Source organism: Scomber scombrus, chromosome 17 (genome assembly GCF_963691925.1).
Source record: "Scomber scombrus chromosome 17, fScoSco1.1, whole genome shotgun sequence".
Classification (NCBI taxonomy): Eukaryota; Metazoa; Chordata; class Actinopteri; order Scombriformes; family Scombridae; genus Scomber; species Scomber scombrus.
Window position 1 is genome coordinate 389804 of NC_084986.1, and position 20917 is coordinate 410720.

At 40.5% G+C, this 20917-nt stretch overlaps 3 protein-coding genes across 6 annotated transcripts in view; 2 read left to right on the forward strand and 1 right to left on the reverse strand.

Annotated features, from left to right (window-relative positions):
* LOC133997984 (pleckstrin homology domain-containing family G member 3-like) overlaps positions 1 to 20917 on the reverse strand; it is a 378673-nt gene that overhangs the window by 89264 nt on the left and 268492 nt on the right. The window lies entirely within an intron of this gene.
* Positions 1005 to 7046, forward strand: LOC133997249 (serine/threonine-protein kinase PAK 6-like). 2 transcript variants are annotated; one of them, XM_062436822.1, is made up of 8 exons: positions 1005 to 1226; positions 1765 to 2355; positions 3069 to 3506; positions 3965 to 4098; positions 4197 to 4323; positions 5628 to 5753; positions 5847 to 5978; positions 6879 to 7046. In XM_062436822.1, the coding sequence occupies exons 1-8, from the start codon at positions 1020 to 1022 to the stop codon at positions 7044 to 7046; spliced, it is 1923 nt and encodes a 640-aa protein (XP_062292806.1). In that variant the 5' UTR covers positions 1005 to 1019. The 2 variants fall into 2 exon arrangements, with proteins under 2 accessions (XP_062292806.1, XP_062292807.1); XM_062436823.1 differs by having other exon boundaries at positions 1020 to 1226; positions 1765 to 1895; positions 3236 to 3506.
* Positions 10842 to 20781, forward strand: LOC133997266 (stonustoxin subunit beta-like). Of its 3 annotated transcripts, none has more exons than XM_062436841.1 (4): positions 10842 to 10996; positions 16673 to 16765; positions 17504 to 17550; positions 19640 to 20781. In XM_062436841.1, the coding sequence occupies exons 2-4, from the start codon at positions 16734 to 16736 to the stop codon at positions 20173 to 20175; spliced, it is 615 nt and encodes a 204-aa protein (XP_062292825.1). In that variant the 5' UTR covers positions 10842 to 10996; positions 16673 to 16733; the 3' UTR covers positions 20176 to 20781. The 3 variants fall into 3 exon arrangements, with proteins under 3 accessions (XP_062292825.1, XP_062292823.1, XP_062292824.1); XM_062436839.1 differs by lacking the exon at positions 10842 to 10996 and adding an exon at positions 12885 to 12987; XM_062436840.1 differs by lacking the exon at positions 10842 to 10996 and adding an exon at positions 15577 to 16164.

Genomic DNA, 20917 nt, shown 5'->3' on the forward strand with positions numbered 1-20917 from the left:
TCCTCTTCCTCCTCTGAGCGGATCACATCCTCCTCCTCCTCCTCTTCCTCCCCCTCCTCCTCTTCCTCCTCTGAGCGGATCACATCCTCCTCCTCCTCCTCTGAGCGGATCACATCCTCCTCCACTCCCAGTTAACAAACAGACTCTCTTCTTCTTCTTCTTCTCCAGCCGAGTCGAGCTGATCTGAACGTCACCTGGAGGAGAGACAGCCGCTCACTCAGGTGAGACACAACGTTTTCACTACTGAACATTAAATAATAATCAATAATAATAATCAATCATAAATTATAGAAGCTACAAAAAGATATCATGTGTGTTTATTTTCAGTGTTTAAATGCAGATTATAAAACATTGAACATTAAAAACATTTATTATAATTTAAAAGAAACAAATCCAGCTAATAATAATAATAATAATATAATAATAATAATAATAATAATAATAATAATAATAATAATAATAATAATAATAATAATAAGTTTATAAATTAGAATAAATAAAAGATTTAAAATACAGAAAGCGTTTGTTTGGTTGTCATGGAAACGAAGACTGTGATCATTTGATAATTGAAATGAAAAGTTGCTCTGAAGATGACTGACGGCTGATAGAAAGCTCTGGAAGTGAAGGACAGAGACGATTAGTGCTGATGTTAAATTAGAGTCACGCTGAGTTTAATGACTGTCAGCGTGTCCCACTTTAAACCTGGACGAGGCCACGGCTGCTCTGATTGGCTCATTACGTAACATGTGAATTATATAATTAACATATCAGACTAACAAGCTGCTGCAGCAGAGACACGCATCTAAAAGGTTCCTTCATTTAGTAACTATTCATTTATACATATTACAAAATAACATAAGAATGAATCAACAGTCCAACAACATTCAGTGTTTCCTGAAGATATATTTACAGTAATCTATCTATAGAGGAGCTGATGTTTAATATAATTTCCATCGCTGAGCCTTCTGCTTCCTGTTGACTCCTTCAGGTCTCACCGTCGCCGCCTCGTTGCTACGGCGATGTTCCGGCGCAGGAAGAAGAAGCACCGGCTGCAGATCTCTGCGCCACTGGACTTCCAGCACCGCGTCCACACGTCCTTCGACGTCGTCACGGGACAGTACGTGGGTCTGCCGCCGCAGTGGCAGAGCGTCATCGAGACGCTGAGGAGGCCGCGGCCCCTAGTGGACCCGTCCAGGATCACTGAGGTCCAGCTCGGACCCAAGAAGGTCCTGCCCCCCCCCTCTGCTCTATTACTGTCTGCTAAAGGTTCTGTCCAACACTCTGTCAGCTAGAACCACTGTAATCACATCTGAGAGCCTGGTGACATCATGGTGACATCAGAGTGACATCACGGTGACATCACGGTGACATCACGGTGACATCAGAGTGACATCAGAGTGACATCACGGTGACATCAGGGTGACATCACAGTGACATCACGGTGACATCACAGTGACATCACGGTGACATCATGGTGACATCAGAGTGACATCACGGTGACATCATGGTGACATCAGAGTGACATCACGGTGACATAATGGTGACATCCAACATCCAGAGTCACGATTATGTCACAGTGACATCACAGAACCTCAGTCCCTCAGCTCGTTAAAACAGAAACTCTGAATCTCTTTGATTTAATATTCAGAACATTTCATTAAAATCATGTTTTTACGTTCAGTTTTCTCTTTTCTTTATGAATCATGTTTTAACTGAGCTGATATGTGACCATGTGACCATGTGACCATGTGACTTCCTGTGCAGACGATCGTGCGCGGCAGCTTCATCGGTCATGGTGATTACATCGCTCATGTGATCGCTGAGATGAGCCGGCTGTCCGTCAGCGGCTCCAACTCTCTGCGCCGCAGCAGCCCGTCGGCACGGAAACGGGCGCAGTCGCTGGGCCGACTGGGAGAGCTGGCCGAGGACGAGTCGTACCAGTACAAGCAGCTCGGTCGCTACGGTGACGGGAAGACCGAGGAGAGCTCCACCTACTGGCAGGACCGGATACGACAGGTGCGCGCAGACGGGGGCAGCCCCAACCTGAACGGGGCTCTGCCGCGAGCCAAGTCCACCTGCGAGGTGGGGACTCTGCCTGTGACCACGCCCCCCCCGCCCCAGAGGACAGGTGGACAATACGCCCGCAGCGAGGGGGCGGGGCTTAGAGACGGGTGTGGACACACAGGTGGGGTGAGCAGGCAGAGGCCGACTTCCTGTCACTACAACCTGCAGACTGTGGAGAGCAGTAGCAGACCTCCTCACCTCAGACCTAAAGCAGCTGCTCACCTGCTGCCAGACCTGCTGTCCTCATCCACACAGAGTCCCAGGAGGCCGCACTCCTCCTACGACCTGAAGGTGAGACTTAAAGGAACAGTTACACCTTTATTATTCAACTAGCTCTGTCTGTTTAAAATGATCATTTATCATTTAACTCTCAGCTTTGTCTGGTTTCCTCCAGATGTTCCTCACATCTGCTCTGTGTTTATATTAATAATCTTGTTCTGTTTCTCATGAAAATGAACGTTTTTTACGCAGATGAGTCGATACTTTATTGATCTGATCGAGTTTGTTTCAACATTTCAGGATGTGATATTCAACATGTGGACTCTTTCATGTTATTTTACTTTAAATATCTAAATGAATCTTTGTGAATAAGAGTTTAAATGGATTAATAAACCTTCTTTTTTTTTTTTTTACAGTTTGCATAACTATAAACATGAATAACATCTACTGAGATAAGATAAAATAGTCTGTATTGTCATTGGGAGTGCTGCTACTGACGATGCATTACAGATACAAACACAACACAATTTATAAGAGAACATATACAGGTAATAAATAATAAATAAAATAAGAAAATATATTACACAGAGAGCTCATGTGTGTGTGTTGAGTGTCCAGCTGCTTTTTAGTCTGTTGTTTTATTCTTATTAAATAAATAAGTAATCAGATTAAAAGTCCACTAAACTGAGATGTTGATGTTTTCAGAGCAGCTGACAGCGCGAGTGATTCTTTGATGAAAACAAAAACATGATAAACTACAGATATTATAATGTCTCGTCCTGCAGGTGAGCTGCCCCCCCTCCCTGCTGCCCCCCCCAAACAGCACCAGCACCCCCCTCACAGGTAGAGGGTTACCTCAGCGCTCGCTCCGCCCCTCCTCCAGCTTCAACATCGGACTTTCTCCCAAACCCCCGGCGACCCCGCCCCGCCCCTCCCCCACTGGCTCCCCCAGACAGACCCCTCCCTCCCCCCAGCCCCCCACCCAGAAGCCCACCGCGCCCCCCGACGGCCCCCAGAAGATCAGTCACCAGCAGTTTAAGGCGGCGCTGCAGATGGTGGTGGACCCGGGGGACCCGAGGGCCACGCTGGAGAACTTTGTGAAGATCGGCGAGGGCTCGACGGGCGTAGTGTGCATCGCCCGAGAGAAGCTGAGCGGGAGGCAGGTGGCGGTGAAGATGATGGACGTGAAGAAGCAACAACGACGAGAGCTGCTCTTCAACGAGGTGAAGACTCATGTTCCTCTCTACCTAACCCTCTCTATACTATCTACTATATTCTATCTACTATACTACTATACTACTATACTATCTACTATACTATCTACTATACTACTACTCAATCAGTCATTTCTAACCAATCACATAGAAACAATAGAATAGAATAGATAGATCAGGGGTGTCCAAACTATTCCACAAAGGGCCATGTGGCTACAGATTTTCAATCCCACCAAGCAGGAACACACCAGACTTGACACATTTAATCAGCTGATCTCAGTCTTCAGGCAGCTGATTGGTCGAATCATGTGCTCTTGAATGGTTTGAACAAAAACCTGCAGCCACACGGCCCTTTGTGGAATAGTTTGGACATACCCGAGATAGATTAAAGTAGTAGATGATAAAGAAGGTGAGATCTGATTGGTGGATGACCTGTCAGCTGTGTGTGATGTCACCTGTGATGTCAGGTGGTGATCATGAGGGACTACCGGCACCAGAACGTGGTGCAGATGTTCCGCAGCGCTCTGGTGGAGGACGAGCTCTGGGTCATCATGGAATACCTGCAGGGCGGCGCTCTAACCAACATCGTTAGTGAGACCAGGTGAGCAGGAAGTTACACACACACACACATATACACACTAATACACACACACATAGACATATTTAATACTGGTTTAATACTGTCTTTGTGTGTCTCAGGCTGAATGAAGAGCAGATAGCGACGGTGTGTGAAGGCGTCCTGCAGGCGTTGTCGTATCTTCACTCTCAGGGCGTTATCCACCGAGATGTCAAGAGCGACTCCATCCTGCTGACCCTGGACGGGAGGGTAACACACACACACACACACACACACACACACACACACACACACACACACACACACACACACACACACACACACACACACACACACACACACACACACACACACACACACACACACACACACACACAGTATCCTGCAGTATCAGAGTATTTACTGAAGCTCTACAGTTCATATTTAGCTTCCTCAGAACTTAGTGACTATTTTATTTCTATTAATCCTTCACCATATTCTCTGCTTCAGCGTCTTAATGTGAATACTTTGTTTTTTAGTCTTTGTGACAGTAAACTGAATCTTTGACTGATTTATATTTTTCACCATTTTCTGACATTTAATCAATCAAACAAATACTTGATGATTGTCCACACCTGGTAGATTTCACATGTTCCTGACGAAGGCTCCTTAGCAGAAACACATAGAAGTACAGTTTTTTAACATGTACTGCAATTAAAATAAAGGTATTTTATGTTTTCCAAGATGAATGCCTTGGTGTGTAGCTATTTTCAATGTTGTTTCAGCCTTTAGCCAAAGAGCACCATCTTTACAATTAATCAATAGTTCCAGGTAGCACTCCTACTCCTCTGTTTACGTTCAACTAATCCAGGGGTGGCGAACTATGTGCCATGGAGAGCCATGTGTATGCAGGTTTTCCTTCGAACCAAACACTTCAACAGGTGATTTCACTGATTAACACCTCTGTGGCTGAAGCTGTGTTAATCAGTGAAATCACCTGTTGAAGTGTTTGGTTGGAAGGAAAACCTGCATACACATGGCTCTCCCTGAACTAATCGATTAATCAGTAATGAAAATAATAGTCAGCTGTATCTCTAAATAACACAAAGTTCATATTTAGTTTCCTTAGAACTGTGATTATTTTATTGAAAAACACCAGAAGCTGCAACATTCAATCCATTGATTAGTTACCAGCTGTTAAATTAGTGACAATTTTATTTCTATTAATCCTTCATCTTATTCTCTGCTTCAGCTTCTTAATGTGAATATGTTCTGTTTTTTAGTCTTGGATGGATGGATGTAAACTTTGTTGATCCCCTAGGGGAAATTTAGGGTCCACCAGCTTAATACACAAAGACATCACACATAACATACACAAACAACATAAACAGGAATGTAAAATCTGTATAAATACAAATTAGGTAAGGTCTTTGTGACAGTAAACTGAATCTTTGACTCTATTTTTCACCATTTTCTGACAATTAAACGATCAAACAACTAATCAATTAATCAGTAATGAAAATAATAGTCAGCTGTATCTCTAAATACAGGACTCTTCTTCTCTCCTGCTGCAGATCAAACTGTCAGACTTTGGTTTCTGCGCTCAGATCAGTAAAGAAGTCCCGAAGCGGAAGTCTCTGGTGGGAACGCCGTACTGGATGGCTCCCGAGGTCATCTCCAAAACGGCGTACGGCACCGAGGTAACACGGACACACACAACACAGCTCCACATCCTGACGGCTGCTCAGGTGTGACGGCTGCAGTGAGCTCTGACTGCTTCCTGTCTCCTGCAGGTGGACGTCTGGTCTCTGGGCATCATGGTGGTGGAGATGGTTGACGGAGAGCCGCCGTATTTCAGTGACACGCCGATCACCGCCATGAAGAAGCTGAGAGACGATCCGGCACCGAGTGTGAAGAACCACAGGGTTTGTCTTTCTATCGATGTGAAGACGCTGATGTAGAGTGTTCACAGCTAAATATGGATATAAAGAGATATATATGTAGTTATAAGGGTCAGTAATAAGGGCTGGCAAGAAATATATGAGCAGTGAAGTGGTTCCTTCTGTTCATACTGACTATTAAAAAGATGCCTTCAAAATGCACATATGTGCATTTTGAAGGCATCTTTTTAATAGTCAGTTTGCTTTATAAAATAGTTTGCTTTATAAAAAGCAAACAGACTTTACACTAAAGTGCTTTATAAAGGCAAACATTCATAAATCAGTTAAACTAGATTTAAAAGCAGCATCAGGTTTGTTAAAATGTACATTTAGTATTTTTGTTGGTTTTATGGGAGATAAATTCAGACTGAACTCAGAGGCTCTGTAGCAGCAAGACATCATGGAGGTCCGTAGCAGCAAGACATCATGGACGTCCGAGTTACGCCCAGTTCAATATAATCAATATATTAAAAAAAGATCAATAAGAGAAAACTGGATCAATGTGGAATCAAGGTTTTATTGTTTTAATAATTGTTTTATAAATGGATGAATGCAGAAAAAGACCTTAAACAGATCTTAAAAACAAGTATAAACAGAAGGAATAAGGCTCAGTAGTAATAAGTGTTGGTAAGATGATGAATTCATAAATCAGTTAAACTAGATTTAAAAGCAGCATCAGGTTTGTTAAAATGTACATTTAGTATTTTTGTTGGTTTTATATCATTTGAAATGACATTTGCACCATTCTTTTTACCAAAAGTAAGACTGAATGCTCCTGAAAATGTCAAATGGTGTAACCACAAAAGAATGATACATATTACATATTTTATCACCTACAGTGTATTTAAGTGGACTTATACTACTGTTCATCCTCTCTGGTGTCAGGTGTCTCCGGTCCTGAAGGACTTCCTGGGCTGCATGCTGACTCGTGACACCCAGCAGCGATGCAGCGCCGCTGACCTGCTGCAGCATCCGTTCCTGCTGCAGGCCGACTCGCCGCGCTGCCTGGTGCCACTGGTGGAGCAGCACCGCAAACGCATGTCACTCTGCTGAAACCCTGAACACCTGGACACACCTGAACACCTGAACACACCTGAACACAGCTGATGATGTCACATTCAGCTACACGCTCACTGCCTGCATCTTATTTTGACACTTCCTGTCAGATCTCCTATCCAGGTAAACATTTCTGCTGCTTCCTGTTTTGACCTTTGACCTCCTGCTTTATTGTTATTGTAACATTTCATTTTCATAAAGTTATTAATTTAAAAAAAACATTTCAGTTTGTAAATTCAGTAAATTAAACTCGGTTTAAATCTGTTTTCTGTTGTAAAAACCTCGAAATTATGTTAAGAACAACTTGCAATTATAAATCAGTACAACCAGTAAACAGAGTCTGATTCTAAGAATAAGTGCAGTAATAACAACAGGAGCAGACAGCAGTATTTAAATGAGCAGAAATGTGATCTGATGGAATTAGAGGTTAACAAACATATTGAGTTACAGCAGAAACAACTCTGCATGGGAGAGTATTAGTAAAGTCAATGCTGTTAGTAAAACCACAAATATTACACTAAAACAATATTAACACAGGTGTGAAAAACCGGTTGTGTGTGTATTCTGTCATTGTGTCTCCGTCTCCTCGTCTCCATAGTAACAGCAGGTTAATACCTGCCCTTCAATCCTATTATTTATAGACACAGTTACTGTCAACAACATTACCTTCAGCTCTGATCAATCACAATGTGTGTAATAAATTAACATATTTATTTTTTCTCTTTACTGTATTGTACACACTGAGGTAAAAACTGCTAATATTACATTCATTACAGTAAAGTACTAAATGGACAGTGTGTATTATCCAGGTGGGGAGTTCTGGTCCTCTGCAATGAGGCCAACGTGGAAGTAACTTAAAACTGCATTCTATCAAAAGGCCACCAGGGGGCGACCGTTTTGGTGTCAAAAGGACTTCCGTCTCTATACAAGTCAATGGAGAATTCACCAACTTCTCACTTGATTTCTAACCTCAGTAAACGTTTTCAAAATGTGTTTATGGTCTCAATCGCTAGTTTAAAGCCTTCTTCAATGCAGTATGATGTTCATTTGGGACATTTTGGCCTCCCTGATTTTATATGTGACGATAAAGCAGGGTATGCATTAGGGCGTGGCTACGTGGTGATTGACAGGTTGATTGGTTCACAGGTTCAGGAGGGCGCCTCATGCTCCTCCTGATGCCCATATAAGTAGAATCCCTGTTTTTATTTTTCCCAGCATGCACCTGAAATTTTCAAGATGGTGCTGCTCAGATCCGATACTATTGGCCTCCGAGCAGCAGTCCACAAACCAATGGGTGACGTCACGGATGTTACGTCCATTATAAATACAGTCTATGGTATTATCTCAGTGAACACATTAGTAGATCAACTTGAACATTTTCAGATCTTAACAATAAATAATCGAGCTGACATCTTCAGGCGTCCGTTTGTCCGCCCAACAATCCAAAACATATTCAGTCCTTTCAGAAAACAGAGAAACAGAGATTTGTGTTTTCATTTAGCGAGCAGCTGAACTTCAGTCCTGAACCATCAAAATCTTTCAATTGAATCCAGTTTGCATGTTTTCGTCGTTGTCATGGCAGCACGCAGGTTATTTTCCCATGATGCTCCAGTGTTGATGATGATTGTTCCTTACTGATCCTTTTGTAAAACTAAAGATTTTATTTTTGCACATTTTCACTCAGAATGTGACTTTGCACACGTGAGTTTCATGTTTTCATTTTGTGTTTTATAAAATGTTAATAAAACTGAAGAGACTTTAAAACTGTCGACTCGTCTTATTTCTCTCCTCAGTGTTTTATTATATTATATTATATTATATTATATTATATTATATTATATTATATTATATTATATTATATTATATTATATTATATTATATTATATTATATTATATTATTTGTTTCTCTCACTATTGTTTCCTCACCAATGAAACCACCTCACAAACTAACTTCAACAACAAAGTGGCTTCAAATTAACAAGAAATTAAAAGACCCACAGCTGGATTTAAACAATATGAATGTAAGAACTGTTAATATCAGATCTATCATTTCTTACAGCCAGTTAAACCCAGAGATGCTTCAAAAACTCATTTATAGCAGTGACTCTGACAGCTTGGTGGAAACTCACCTAAATGACTGAATACATTTAATAACAATCCAGATGTTCAAATTAAACATAAACCAATAATAATTATGGAAACAAACAGATTTTATACAGACGGGTCACTGATATGAACCTTAAACAGAGGTGTGATATCAGTGATAACAGCTTCCTGTAATACTCACAGCTGAAATACTGTCTGAAGGGTAAACTTAACCTATCAAACACTCTTCATCCACCTCCAATAATCAACTCAGATAATTAACTTGAGATTTAACCTGCAAAATACTGTCAAACACTGATGATAAAAACTCTCCATTCAACCCAAAACTGGGAAAAAGACGAGTTCACATCCATTTATATTCATAATGCTGCGTTCAGTAAACATGAAAACAAAAACATAAAGTTAAACTTTCTCGCTGTGTGATCACAAGACATCACAGGTCTCCTCTTCTCATCATGAGTTCAACCCACCTGTCTCCAATCACTCATTCATTCATAGGATCTGTCACTCCCACCTCCCTACCGCTGATGTAATACTTATTAATGGACAGCAGGGGGAGACCTTCAACCACATATATCCATAAATAATATCTAAATAATTAGATGAGTACTCTTACAGCCATCAAGGTTATTAATCAAACTATAATATCATAATATAATAAAGTGAATCATAATAAAGTCAAATGTCTCTAACACAGCTGACATCCTCAACTGTTTTTAGCCAACCCAAAAATATTCAGTTTACTGTCACAGAGACTAAAGAAACCAGAAAATATTCACATTTAAGAAGCTGAATCAGAGAATTTTGACTTTTACCTTTTTCTTTTTTTACAAAAGTGAATCTTAAAGATTAATTGATGATCAGAATAGTTGCAACTCATCAAATAATCAACTACTCATTGCAGCTTTAGGAGAGTGTACTTTTCTTCAGGATGTAATATTTGATATGACTGTACTGCAGTGTTTTCACTCTATTATTGTGATGTATTTATGAGACATACTGTATATTTATGTGTTATGTGTTTTATGTTGTTTGTCTGTAATCATCTGTGTTGCTGCCACTCTGAACCAGGACTCTCTGAAAAAGAGCTTTTTCATTTCAATGAGCTTTTCCTGCTTAAATAGAGTTTAATGTTTGTCTGCAGTGTGTATGAGGACACATGATATAATAATGAATTATAATAATGAAGACACAAAGAACTATTTATTCATCATGTTTTGCACATATCACAGAGACCAAACGTTATGATCCAGCTGATAAAGATTAATATCTGTTAATGTTTGACTTTTGTTCCAGATTCTTGGTTCCAGAGTTCAGAGCTGCTGTTCTGAGATCAGATTCCCTTAAAGAAGACTTCAGGTTAAAGATGAATACAGAGAGTTGAGACCTTAATAACCTCCTGTAAAGTAAAAATGAATTTTTACACCAATGATACACAATACCTCCTTTGAAAAAAAGAAAAAACTTCTCGGTTATAATAATGAATCATGATGATGAAGACACAAAGAGCTATTTATTTGTCCTGTTTTGCACATATTACTGAGACCGAACTTTGGCAAACAATCAGACTTTATGATCCAGCTGATAAAGATGTATAATGTCTGTTAATGTTTGACTTTTGTTCCGGGTTTTTCGTTCCAGAGTTCAGAGCTGCTGTTCTGTGATCAGATTCCCTTAAAGAAGACTTCAGGTTACAGATGAATACAGAGAGTTGAGACCTTAAAAAGCTCCTGCTGTCAGTTCCATGTTTGTTCTTCTTCTGGTTGGTTTCCTGCTTGAAGCTGCTGATTCATTTCACCTTCACTCATCAGCTTGATTCAGATGATTTTCAGCATCTAAAGGTAACGTAACCAACAGTTTCATCATGTTTGTGTCAGCAGCTGTTAAAATGATCTGATAACAGTACAGATGGAAGTTATACTGATGACTTATGATCATTGGTTGATGCATTGATGGAATGAACTAAACTACAGAAGAAATAAGAAAAGCTGAAATAAAACATCTTTATTTCACATGTCAAAGTTTTAAAATGTTTCCATGTGAAATAAAGTCATGTGATGTTTCTATAAATGGTTCAGTGAGTCTGGGAAGTTTCTGCTCTTTATATTTCTGATTGAGACGATGTTCTACACATGCAATGATCCCTTCACTAAACTGAAGAAACACTGAAAGTGTTGCTGCTGTGTTGTAGTTGTGTTTATCATGATAAACTGATGAGTGTTCGCTCTCCATCATGTGTGAGACTGAGTTTGTATTTTATTCATTAAAATCAGAGCGTGAGCTTCTAATAAGGACGTTCACACATCACGTCTCTGTGGAAGTAAAACTAACTTTCTCCTCACTCACATCTTTTCTTCTTTGGCTCTTTCATCCTCTTTTACTAACCTCTTGTTAGAGTCACGCGTTCAGCCGACAGACGCCATTAACCATCATCTCCGTTCATATCTCGTGGTCACGTCCGCCATCTTGGTTTCAGTGCTTCAAACCTTCACTGTTCATGTTTTAATGTTAATATCTCAGATGGTGACATCTGACTGTTTACACTGTTTGCTTATTGGTCCCTGGCCTCAGGGTGCTGCCCAATTATTATTCATTCAAACTCATAATTGTATTGATTTCTGATCTTCAGTGATTATTACTTACTGCTGATAATCAAACCTACATACATGAATATGAAGATGAACTGTGTGCATCAGTAGATCAGACTCATGTGATTGGTCATTACTGTCGTGACTTTACAGTCATTTCAAATAGAAACCTTCCCCCGAATATACAGACCAGCACACAGCTGTTACTGGGAGTTAAAGGGTTAAAGTACAATACATTGATTTTTACATGTTAGTGAATTAAAATGATAAAATAAGACAGTTAGTTGTGTTGAGTGTTGCTCAGTAACAGTGAACTATGTTGTTTAAATGCTTTGCAGTCAGTTCATTTATTGATCATAAAACAGTAAAAATCTGCTATAATTACATTAGCAACAGTATCACTAGCTAGCAAACCAATCAGATCAATAAACAGTTTGATTAGCTTTCAACACAACACTGACTGTTCTGTACAGACTGATGTGATTATGTTCTGACACATTTGACATGAAATCAACTCAAACTGTTTGTTTTTCTAAAAGCTTTTCTTGTGTTGCATTAATGTCCTTGTTAGAGAAGTTAGGAGACAGTAACTGAGGCTTAACAATACACTCGACTCGATTCATTTATGTGTTACCTGGCTGGTGGGGCAGAGGAGGAGGTGTGTGAGGGCTACAGCTGTACACTGCTGCTGCAACGCGCCTCTGTTTGTGTCCGCTCTGCACGTTCACGTTGACAAAGGAAGAGAGGTGTGTGCGGAGGAGGGGGGGTGCATATTGGGGCATTATCATCACACGCTTTTAATCGTCGAGCATTTATAAATGATGATAAAAACGAACTTTCAAAAGGGCACTTGCTTGGTCCACCTAGTGTCTATCTGTACTCGCCGCTGGTTATATGTTACATGGTTTTTGTGTGTTATATGTTGGGCAGGAAGGTTTCTTTGTTTTTATTTTGGATACTTTTATTTTAGTTTGAGATATGTATTCATACTACTGAGATTCAAGATTTATAAGCAAGTGTTTTTATTCTTTTGATATTTGCTCAATTTTGTAATTTTGTAATCTGCTCATTCAATTGTCAATAAGCATTTGGTCACAAAAAATAGACTTCCTGGTTAAATAAAGGTTTAAAAAACAAACCCCTCCCGCTGTCAGTCTCATGTTGGTTCCTCTTTTGTTTGGTTTCCTGCTTGAAGCTGCAGATTCACTCATCAGCTTGATTCAGATGGTTTTCAGCATCTAAAGGTAACGTAACCAACAGTTTCATCATGTTTGTGTCAGCAGCTGTTAAAATGATCTGATAACAGTACAGATGGAAGTTATACTGATGACTTATGATCATTTCTTAACTGTATTCTTAAAAAGTCTTCAAACCAATAATCTGAATTTTATACTTTAAAATGTTTGAAACACGATTTTTTTTGACAGATTGATTCAATTATAAAGAAAATGTTACTTCTATAAAGTTATTTTAACTTCAGTTTCTCTTTTAAATGTGTGACGCAGTTACAAAACGCAGCAAATAAACTTCTCATCAGAAGTGACTGTTGGAATGAGGAAGTGAACAGGAAGTCATGACTCCATATATGGGGGTGAAACGCGTCTGTAGACAGTGAAACATGTGACTTGTGGTAGCTGCTGTGTTGGGTGGAGACTGAAAGTATGAAATGTTTGTGTGAGCTGTTTCCAGACTGCAGGACAGAAAAGAGTCTTAACTGGCTCCAAAGGGACCAAAGGAGGTTCAGGTTGTTGGTGCTTTGGTCTGTGGCTTTAAAGATTCCCTCCAGATCAGTTTTAAGATGTAAACCCAGAATACAGGAAATGACATATACTCTGTTAAATCTTGTAGGGGAGACGCTTTGGCTTTTTCAGTGCTTTTGCAAAGAGACCATTTATAATTAAAAGAGAAGACCGACTGTATGATTAGAACGAACAGAAAAGAGGAAACCTGTTGAAAGGTTTTTCAAAGACCGACTGTAAAAAACTAAGCAGCTGCAGTTGCTGTTTTCACCGGACCAGTCATCCTTATACTGGATCTGTTAACTACGGTGATCTTTATAACTTTTGGGGACACCAGAGTAGACCTCCAGCAGGACGAGCAGTACTGCAACCAAATCATTGCCCACAACAACAAAGAGAGATTTACAATCATGTCAGCATTTAACATATCCTGCAAAAATGTTTGTATCCTAGTTGTATAAAAAGTTACAGCCTTATTTTAATAACATAGTGTGAACTGTTGATATGAAAACTGTGAAAGACATTTCTTCAGTGTGTGTTCAGTTCTTTGGGGTTCTGTTTCCATCAGACAGACAACAGTGACATTAGTTTGTGGACAGATGAACATGAGTTTCCAGTGAAATCTGTCAGATTGTTTCATGTCCTCACAGAGAGTCTTGGCAGGTTCCTCCATGTGAAACTGAAAGTTTGAAATGTTTGTGTGAGCTGTTTCTCAAATCTATCAATATGTACATTTTAACAGCTGGACTCAGTGAAGTAGGAGATGAGACAGACAGGTAACGTTACTTTAAGTTATTTTAACTTCAGTTTCTCTTTTAAATGTGTTTTTTAAATATTTGTATGACGCAGAAACAAAAGTAGAAACCAAACCAACAAACAGGCGTCTGATGAACTTCTCATCATACAGCTGAGCATATTTATTCAGACTATATCAATGATCATTTACTATTTTCAGCTGCTCCACTAACATTGTAATGTCTGAGCTGTGCATTAAAATGCTCCTTGATGTCAGATAATACTGATTATTCCTGAATAACATTAAAACTACATCAGCTAGTGGTGAGAAAAGCTCCCAGTAGAACCAGTGAGTGAAATAAAGTGGTGGGACTGGAGTTAGTTTGAGGCTGTTTGTATTTTGCTGCTCTTATTAGACTGTGAAGATGCTCTTTGTGAGTATTGAGAACAGCAGCCTGCAGGTTTAACAGGATTTATGACGAGTAGTCTGCAACCTGCTTTCATTTTAAGCTCTGTAATGTTTTTATGAATATAATTTAAATATGAAATCTCCATTCTTTGATAATGACTTCCTGTCCTGATCCACACAGTTAGTCTCTCAGCAGTGTAACTCATCTAGTCTAGAGCAGCAGGCTGTTTGTGACTTCATCAACAGGTCAGGTGGTTTAGAGATGCTCAGAGTTCAGCCAGCCAGTGTGTCTCAGTTCAGGAGTCACAGCCTCCAAAAACTGAGGTGTTCACATTTTTTTGTCCCTTTGTTTTCCATCACTGCAGTTCTCTTAAAACGTGTCTGTTCAGAACAGCGGATTGTTTGTCAAGTCAAGTCAAGTCAAGTCAAGTCAAACTTTATTTATAAAGCACATTTAAAAACAACCTCAGTTGAACCAAAGTGCTGTACAGTTATTAAAATACAATATAATCAGACACAAATATAATAATAAATAAAACAGTAAAGGAATAATAATGTCCTCCAGCTGCTGATCAACACACATGATAGAAATAACAGGCTGATACTCTGATAGTAAATACATGATCCTTTCTCATTTAGAGTAAAATAAGTCTGCATTAAAAATAAAATAAAGTGGATGGATCATATTGGGCTCTTCCTGTTTTCTGAGCCACAGATTTGTTCTTTATCTGCAGTGATGCTTCATAATCTCCAGTCTCAGAGCAGATGAGACTAACTGGTTGTGCACTCTTCACCTTATGTATGTTTTATAATATAAAACATAGAAGAAACAGAAAAGTTCAGAATACACATGATGATTTTAATAAGTGGTTGTTAGAAGGAGGAACTGAGTGTGAGAACAGGAAGCTGAACAGAGACACATGACTCTGTATGTGGGGGTGAAACGTGTCTGCAGACAGTGAAATGTGACTTTACATCAATGTGTACGTGATGGATTGAACTCTTGTGGCTGCTGTGTTGGGTGGAGACTGAAAGTATAAAATGTTTGTGTCGTTTTTTTTTTTTTTTTTTAAAGCTCTCTGTGTGGGGAACATGACAGCCAGACCAAAGCTCAGAGGTGAGATGAGGAGAGGGAATAAAAAATGGGCCTGAACTTTCTGTTGTCAGCTATTATTGATTTTATCCATCACACGAATAACACAAACAAACAGCACTCAGATGGAAGACAGAGAGATTTTCACTCCTGAAACCTTTGGTTAAATGTGGAGCCTTATTTGGCCTCTTTCCCCTCTCACTAGCATGTCAGAGTGATAGAAGTGGAGGCTTTAGGTTTTGTAGTTTCATTCAGCACCATGGTCTTCTATCTACCTGCAGAAGTGAGCTCGCTATAACAACCAGATTAAATATGGTCACTTGCGATTCAACTTCCATCTGCTCCTCAACACGTTTGCTGGATGATTCAGGGCTTTGGCCAACGTCTAGGACTACATTACCGCTGCTGCTGCTGCTGCTGGCAGTAACTGCAGCCAAAAAGCTTTGTGAGCTTTTTACATTTTGATGCATCAGTCTTGAGAGACTTGGTTTTCTTTTCTTTTAACTTTTCCCATCCTTCTTTCTCCTTACGTTTGTTTGCTTACCATTATTACTGCAACTAATTAGTGCCACGGGTGCTAAGCTCCAAGACACTCCCTCTACAGCATTAAAGCTGTAGAAGGAGTGCCTCGGGGCATACTTATTTTTTTAAATTCTTCCGCCAAATTTCGGCGCGTAACTCCTCCCACAGCTTTGAGAAAACCCAAAACAATATATACATCAAAACGTGCTTCTCGATCGGGAAAGAGGTGCTATTATTTGGAATGTTCAATTGTTTGGGACCTTGTCAGAAGCCAAATTCTGGGGCATTTTGAGAATTTATTCTCAAAATGGACTTTTCCAGAACAACCAGATTGTCAGTCCGCCCCTGGATGAGGATCTCTAACTGTCGATCACTCACATCACTCCACCATCATTATTCACACTCAAAGCTCTGTGTGTGTTGTGTTGAAGGACAAAGAAGCAGCACAGACCAGACTCTGCTGGACCTGGACCTGGGCCCAGCTGTGTGTCCATGATGAGTGACGGGTTTATGTATGATCAGAGGTCAGAATATACATTTTTTTTATCTGTTTTGCTCCATTTCTCTTGAGAAGAGGTGTGATGTCTTTGTTGTGATCACTTCATTGATTCTTTACTATTGACTCTTTTTTATTAATTAGTGTCACATTTGCAGATCTCAGTACAAATATCAAACCCAGAGTTAAAACCCACAAACAGTTGGATCCTGGTTTGAGAGACTTTAAAACATTTAAACTAAGCACAGTTCTTCAAATCATGTGACACATTCACATATCTCAGCATCCATCATCTAAACCTTCATATGTTCTCAGGAGCAGCAGCCTATTGCAGCTCAAACCTCAACACATTTAAAACACATTATGTCACACAAATCAAATCTGAAGAATACAGCACACTGCTCTCATGTTATCAAAATGGAAAAATGGAAAATAGAATATAATTTCATATTTTCTGAAACCTGATATTTTGAATAGTAGCTCAGTTTAATATCAGAGACATCCTAGATACTGCTTTAATGGACTCTGCTGGTCACAGCATATACATGGAAACAGAAGGTTACATATGGACAGACAGGTGGACACTCTCAGGTATGGACATAACAGTTTGAAGATCATATGATGCGAGTGAAAGCTCTTTAAAAAACTAGTAGTTTCAGCCTGTTTCTGTGTCACTCTGACAAACTGAGGAACACTGCTTCATGTTGAACAGCAGTTAGGACTCATGTTGGATAGAAAATCATTCTGACTGTGTTTCTTCCTCCAGGGTGGACCATGGTGGAGAGCACAGGTTAAAAGAAGATCTGAAGAAGCGTAAGTGTGGATTTAATTTGATTCATGACAACTAAACAGCACACAGTCAGTTTCTCTTTAAGAGGAGCTTATTAAGTGTATTTTCAGAAGCAGGACCACGCCACCTCCGGCCATTCTTATAAATACCACCTTGATTTCTCCTCCCCTTCCGCTCTCCTATTCCAACAACGACTCACCACGGATCACGAACTGCAGATCAACCCGTCCGACTTGACTGAAGATTTGTTTGAAACCGGTTCTCCTCTCGTCAACCAGCAGCAGACCTCAGCCAAGCGTACCGGCGGAGCCGCTGTGCTCAGCGGTGCACTTACCGGCCTCGTGGGCTGTTCAACTCACGCTGCCTTGACGTGACACTCCCAGTAGATCTCAGGCTTCCTGTCCTGCTTCCAGGGAAGCAACAGGCATAGCCGCGGGAGCAGTAGCTTCAACTCTCCCTCCTCAGCTGCCTCCACAGTCCGGGTAACTCTCCACCACCCTGAACTCACGGCTCTCCGTCCGGCTGCCTTTACATCCACAAATGGACCCTGATTTCAGCTACATTTAACTAAAGCGTCATTGTTTACTCAGCAACTCAACAATAGCCACCTAGTTTCCGGTTCTTCGCCAAAGCCAATCACTGCCCGTATTGGCGTGACGTCACAGAGCCCCGTAGCCCAACGGCCACAGCCCCCCCTGGTGGTGGCCAGGTAGTATTGTATGGCAATAATTCCTCATTCTACTCAGACTTCTCAGTATTTAAACCAACAGCGCGAGACATCAGTTCTGCATCATACGTTATTCACCTCCACTACTTTATAGAACAAAAAAAAAAGTTTCATAATCAATTTAAAGTCACTTCGGCAATGTCTTTTTCCATTCACCAGCTGCAAGCTCCTCATGCAGCTACTTACATGCACATAACAAACACTGGGTTGCACGTTGCTAGTACATTTGATCAATCATCATATCACCATCATTTGACATGCATCGCGTTGCACGTTACTAACACAACTTATCACAATTACAACTAACCTGAAATCGTTTCCATATTGTCCATGGTAGAAACACAAGGTTGCACATTACTCACACAACTTAACACATACAACTAATCGCTTCTAAATCATCTGCATTATAAGCTCCAACCACAGAACTTCACTTAGACCAAAAACATCGGCCGCAATCTAAACTTGGCTCCTCGCTTCATTCGACAGCAGGCAGCTTTATCGGGGACATCTAGCTCCAGTTGCCACAGCAGCCTGCTCTAGTCGAGGCTCCTGGCACTGAGGGCTGCCAGCACTCTGCTTCAGCCAGGACATTCGGCACTGGGATACCAGCGCCCCCGTTGTCTCCTCACCGAGGTATCAGGATCACCCATATACGCAGCTCCACTGATCCCTGCAGCTTATTTCTTCCGGGCAGTGGCACTGAGATGTCATTGGCCCCAAGCGCCACTCCTGCAACTTCAGCAACCGGAACCATGCAAGCCAGTTTTGGGGGTTTCCATGGTGGTTGATCGTTCTCCGTGAAATGGCCAGCTGAGATCAAGTAGTTCTTGCTTGCAACGTTGTCGAAATATCTCCACCTTCATGAGATCAACCATCCATTGATTTCACACCAAGTTTAACATAACCTACCTGTCTTTCTATCTCGTCACTATGACTATTTCATTATCAATGCCTCTTAGAGCTTCTGTTAATCTCCAATTTCAGACAAGCCCCTAATCATTCCCGGCTATACCAGCACTTTCTCCACGTATCATTGTCGCACCATTCGTAAGATCTGCTCAGTCTTTAGTTGAGGTTTTTGAGGGTCCTCGCTGCCCAGACTTCCTACGAGCCTCTCCAAAACGCAGTCGACAACAGAAGAACTATGCTCATCAATCAATTTCTTAATAAATCTTTCAAGCGCATCATGTTGTGGGTGTGGTCCTTGCTAGTGAAATACAAAGTTGGTCTTTGTGGTATTTATTCATTAAAACATTACTGACAAAATGTGTCATCATGAAACTTTATAGAAATGAACAACAGATCAGAAGTTAAACAGAGAATAAATCCATCAGGTGTGTCAGATGATAAACTGCTGCTTTGTTGTTTCTTCTTCTCTTCATCAGATTTCTGTGAACTCACACTGGACACAGACACAGCACACAGATACCTCAAACTGTCTGATAACAACAAGAAGGTGACATATGTGGAGGACAAGCAGTCAGATCATTGTCACCCAGACAGATTTGACCACTGGGTTCAGCTGCTGTGCATTAATGGTCTGACTGGTCGCTGTTACTGGGAGGTCGAGTGGAGAGGAAGAGTTTATATATCAGTGAGTTACAGAGGAATCAGCAGGAAAGGAAAGAGTGGTGACTGTTTGTTTGGATGGAACGATAAGTCCTGGTGTCTGAGTTGCTCTTATGATGTTGGTTACTCTGTCCGTCACAATAAGACTAAAACACCCATCCCCTCCTCCTCTGTGTCTAAGAGAGTAGCAGTGTATTTGGACTGTCATGCTGGCATTCTGTCCTTCTACAGAGTCTCCTCTGACACACTGATCCACCTCCACACCTTCAACACCACATTCACTGAACCTCTGTATCCTGGGTTTGGGTTTGGGTCTGGTTCCTCAGTGTCTCTGTGTCCTCTGTCTGAGTGAGAGTCTCCTCCTGTGGAGACAAACAGTCACACTGCTGAGTGAAGACAGCTGCTGAAATCACTGTTCACTCTGTTCAGCAGTGAACAATAGAAACAGGAAGTGACAGCAGCTTCCTGTGTTTAAATGTTGATGGTGGACGAGGTTTCACTCTGGTTTCATTTGGATCACTGACTGTGCTTTAATGTCAGAATATAGTTTCTATTAGAAGTAGTGAAATGATTTCCTCTGGACTGAATTGATGTGTAAAAACTGTGTTGACTCTGATATTCACTTCAGTAAAGTTTTCTTGGAGCAGCATCTAGCAGCTGTTAGTGGCTGTTAGTTATTCCATTTTATCAGGATCTTAAAGTGAAGTTTTTCCTGAAAATGTCCACCAGACATCCCAGTCTGTTTGACATCAGCTCAGTTTGTGTTCAATCATTAACATCAACGTATGTTTCTATGTGATGTCAAGTGTCTGACATGTATGTATATAATAACATGTATGGGCTGCTTTCCTTTAGTTTTTCTTGCCTCTGCAGGTGATGTAAATATTATCTTGTAAGTCCATGTTTGCTGGGCAGCTTTGGTTGTTTTATACTTCAATAAAAATATTCATTCATATTATTCATCCCTTGTTTTTTACATGTATATGGTTTTTTCTCTCCATTCAACCCAAAACTGGGAAAAAGACGAGCTGTTACCACCGACGTCAACTATTAACCCAACTGACACTAAAATACAACTCAGTCAGTATAAAATG

Coding starts and splice junctions, on each gene's coding strand:
- LOC133997266 (XM_062436841.1), top strand. CDS start 16,734: ATGATGAGTGACGGGTTTATGTATGATCAGAG. Junction 16,766..17,503: donor GGGTTTATGTATGATCAGAG/GTCAGAATATAC, acceptor TTCTTCCTCCAG/GGTGGACCATGGTGGAGAGC. Junction 17,551..19,639: donor AAAAGAAGATCTGAAGAAGC/GTAAGTGTGGAT, acceptor TCTCTTCATCAG/ATTTCTGTGAACTCACACTG.
- LOC133997249 (XM_062436822.1), top strand. CDS start 1,020: ATGTTCCGGCGCAGGAAGAAGAAGCACCGGCTGCAGATCTCTGCGCCA. Junction 4,099..4,196: donor AACATCGTTAGTGAGACCAG/GTGAGCAGGAAG, acceptor TGTGTGTCTCAG/GCTGAATGAAGAGCAGATAG. Junction 4,324..5,627: donor TGCTGACCCTGGACGGGAGG/GTAACACACACA, acceptor CTCCTGCTGCAG/ATCAAACTGTCAGACTTTGG.